The 3,086-nt window shown below is 33.8% G+C and overlaps 1 protein-coding gene across 1 annotated transcript in view; it reads right to left on the minus strand.

The window, feature by feature from the left end:
* Positions 1–3,086, minus strand: part of PPIL4 (peptidylprolyl isomerase like 4) — a 33,760-nt gene that overhangs the window by 25,335 nt on the left and 5,339 nt on the right. Inside the window, exons 4-7 of the mRNA XM_024747901.1 lie at positions 2,622–2,739; positions 1,884–2,026; positions 1,281–1,377; positions 415–531 (exon numbers count right to left, since the gene is read on the minus strand). Of these exons, the coding sequence (XP_024603669.1) occupies positions 415–531; positions 1,281–1,377; positions 1,884–2,026; positions 2,622–2,739 (475 nt within the window). The remainder of the gene's footprint in view (positions 1–414; positions 532–1,280; positions 1,378–1,883; positions 2,027–2,621; positions 2,740–3,086) is intronic.

The raw sequence follows: 3,086 nt of genomic DNA on the forward strand, positions 1-3,086 counted from the left end.
TGGTATGCGGGCCTCTCACTGTTGTGGCCTCTCCCGTTGCGGAGCACAGGCTCCGGACGCGCAGGCTCAGCGGCCATGGCTCACGGGCCCAGCTGCTCCGCGGCATGTGGGATCTTCCTGGACCGGGGCACGAACCCGTGTCCCCTGCATCGGCAGGCAGACTCTCAACCACTGCGCCACCAGGGAAGCCCCCTCCCATTTTTTTAAAAAGGCACTTAGCACTATATTAATAGTGGAATCAAATCTGTTTACTTTCATACGTGTTATTATGTCATACAAAATTTAATCCAGAAAAAAACTCTTAGCTAAATTTTTTAATATTTTAAAGACTATCAAAAAGTCAGAAATAAACTCACAATGAGTATGTATTAAATATACTGCTGAAAAACTATTCGAACAAAGTAATTATCTTACCATTTCTAGTAGAATAGCTTGAGTTTTGGCCTCTTTTTCTGCCTTTATTTCTTCTACTTCTTCAGCCGATCTTCCTTTGAAATCATCAATTTCTTCATCTGCTCCTATCCGACCACTCTGTAAGGCAGAAGTTACTCATATATATATTTAAAGAACAGAAAAATCTAAGAAACATGAGAGACATTATGCTTTATTCTTAGTTCCATCAAATGTGTTAGAACATTTGTTTCACAAATGTGAAACAAACTTACAAACCTCTGAAAATTGATTTAGATGAATTCAATAATACTAGCCAGACTAGGCATCTAATTTATTTTAAAATCAAAATAAACATTTATATAGGAACTACCTGGTAACCAACTAAGTGCTGAATACAGAAGATAAATGATCTTAGAAATTAAGCATTAAATCCCAACTATAAAGATAAATTCAGCTTTGAGGAAGCCTCATATGCAGAAATTTTTACCTCAAAAGATCTGAGGGAAAAAGTCTCCATTATGCCACAGAAATTTCTGGGTTCTAGCCTGGCTCAAAAGTATCCCCAGTTGAAAAGTTCCTTCACAAGCTGATAATTTAATTTAGCCTCAAAGCTACACTCCTATCTAGAGTTAAGAGATAAGAGAAATATTTCCCCAAGGTATTCATATAAGCTTCCAGAGCTAAGGAAAGAATATTAGGGAAATAAAAAGATAGGTAGAAAAATGAGTATCTCCCTGGAAGAGAAAAAAGAACTTTAAACTTGTCCTAGTATTACTGATCAAGCAAGATAATCGTTCTGAAGAAATAAGTTTTAATAAGGTAAAAAGCAAATTTTATGCAAAACATTAATATGTATATACATTCAATCACAAGAAGACTCTACTTACATCTAGTTGTTCCCTTGTAGGTTCTGGTGATCGATCAGGAATTAATAGATCAGGAGGGTCATCAAATGGATCATCTAAAATCACTGTATGATTTATCCTTACAAAATAAATCCAAGTCAAATGTTACATTTATGTCATTTCAGAATCCATGTTTTACTTTTTATAAAAATTATAACAAATATCTTAAGTATCTCTAACACCAAGAAAAACCACCAGCTCTTAAATTTTACTGCACAAGGATATTACTAGTGTATACTTTCACAATTAGTGTTACTGTTTTTGATTGTTTGATATTATATATTATATTTATTACTCTGCATTATGCTAAGATGTAATATAAATGACTAAATCCTAGTAATTTTGTCATAGCTCTCAATAATCTGCATTTTTTAAAAGATAAAGGATTAATAATTCCTCCCAACATAAGCATTTATAATTAGTATAAGTATTTTTTTAAATAAAGGTCTTCTCTATTATAAAGATTCTTATAGTCACACATTTTAGAATTGTCCAAAAACCAGTCCTATGTATGCCATCCCCATTAATGTCAAACATCACATATAAAACATTCTAGTACATTTCAACAGTAAACTATAACCATACCTGATATCTTGATATGGTACAAAGTCCTTATCAACAAAGGTCTCATTAATTTTCTTAATTATGTCCATGCCCTCTGTCACTTCACCAAACACTGTATGAACACCATCAAGGTAATCTAGATTATCTCCTGTTGTAATAAGAAACTATATAGAAAGACATAGAATAAATACAAATATATATATAATTCAAACTGAAATCAGTTACAAAAGACTACATTAATTGCATGAATTCTCACCTACTTGTCACTACTACTAAGTATAAGGCACAAAGCTTAAACATAAAATATCAATAAATACAGATGCTCTGACTGTTTAAAATACTTGAACAAACCAAATCTCAGTTTTTTCACATGTAAACTGTGAGGAAAAAAATGCATCTACTCCAATGGGGCTGTTGTGACAATGAATGAGAGGTGCTCAACATGACCTGTTTTGAAATAAGTAATCAATACTGAAAGGAAACGGGCCACACTGTGAACAGTGATATTCCAGGAATGGTGGGATTGTAGGCAACGTTATTTTCATCTTTGTGCTTTTCTGTATTTTCTAAATTCTTCCCAATGGACATGCTTTACTTTTAAAAGGACAAAATAATGATTTTTTTAACATAGGAAAAAATAGTGTCATTTTTTTCTTCTAACAAATATCTTTGATTGAAATTCTCTCATTACTAGATATTTACAAAGATAATTTTGTGGGTTCCCTAGAGCAAAACTCATCTCCTCACCCATTTCCTTACCTGAGATCCATGCTGATCACTGCCATTGTTCACCATGGACACAGTGCCCTTCTTCTTGTGCTTAATTCTTGGCACTTTTTCAGCATCGAAAAAGCTTGCTTGATCGCCATACAGTTGACTAAAAATACATCCAATAAGGTTATAAAATATAAGTATACTCAACATGAAATATAAAACTACTAGGGTTACATATAGGGCGCTAGGGTTAACATATAAGGTTACCATTTGTTTTTGGTTTTTTTCGGCTGTGCGCATGGCTTGCGGGATGGAACCCATGCCCCCTGCAGTGGAAGGGCAGAGTCTTAGCCACTGGACCGCCAGGGAAGTCCCAGGTTACCATTTCTTTATAGAAATGCCACTATGATTCAAAATATTCCTTTTATTTGCTATAGACATTTATGGAACTTGGGAAAAATCTATCTATCTATCTATCTATCTATCTATCTATATATATATATATATATT

The sequence above is a fragment of the Neophocaena asiaeorientalis genome, unplaced genomic scaffold (assembly GCF_003031525.2).
Source record: "Neophocaena asiaeorientalis asiaeorientalis breed wild unplaced genomic scaffold, Neophocaena_asiaeorientalis_V1.1 scaffold123, whole genome shotgun sequence".
NCBI classification, from domain to species: Eukaryota; Metazoa; Chordata; class Mammalia; order Artiodactyla; family Phocoenidae; genus Neophocaena; species Neophocaena asiaeorientalis.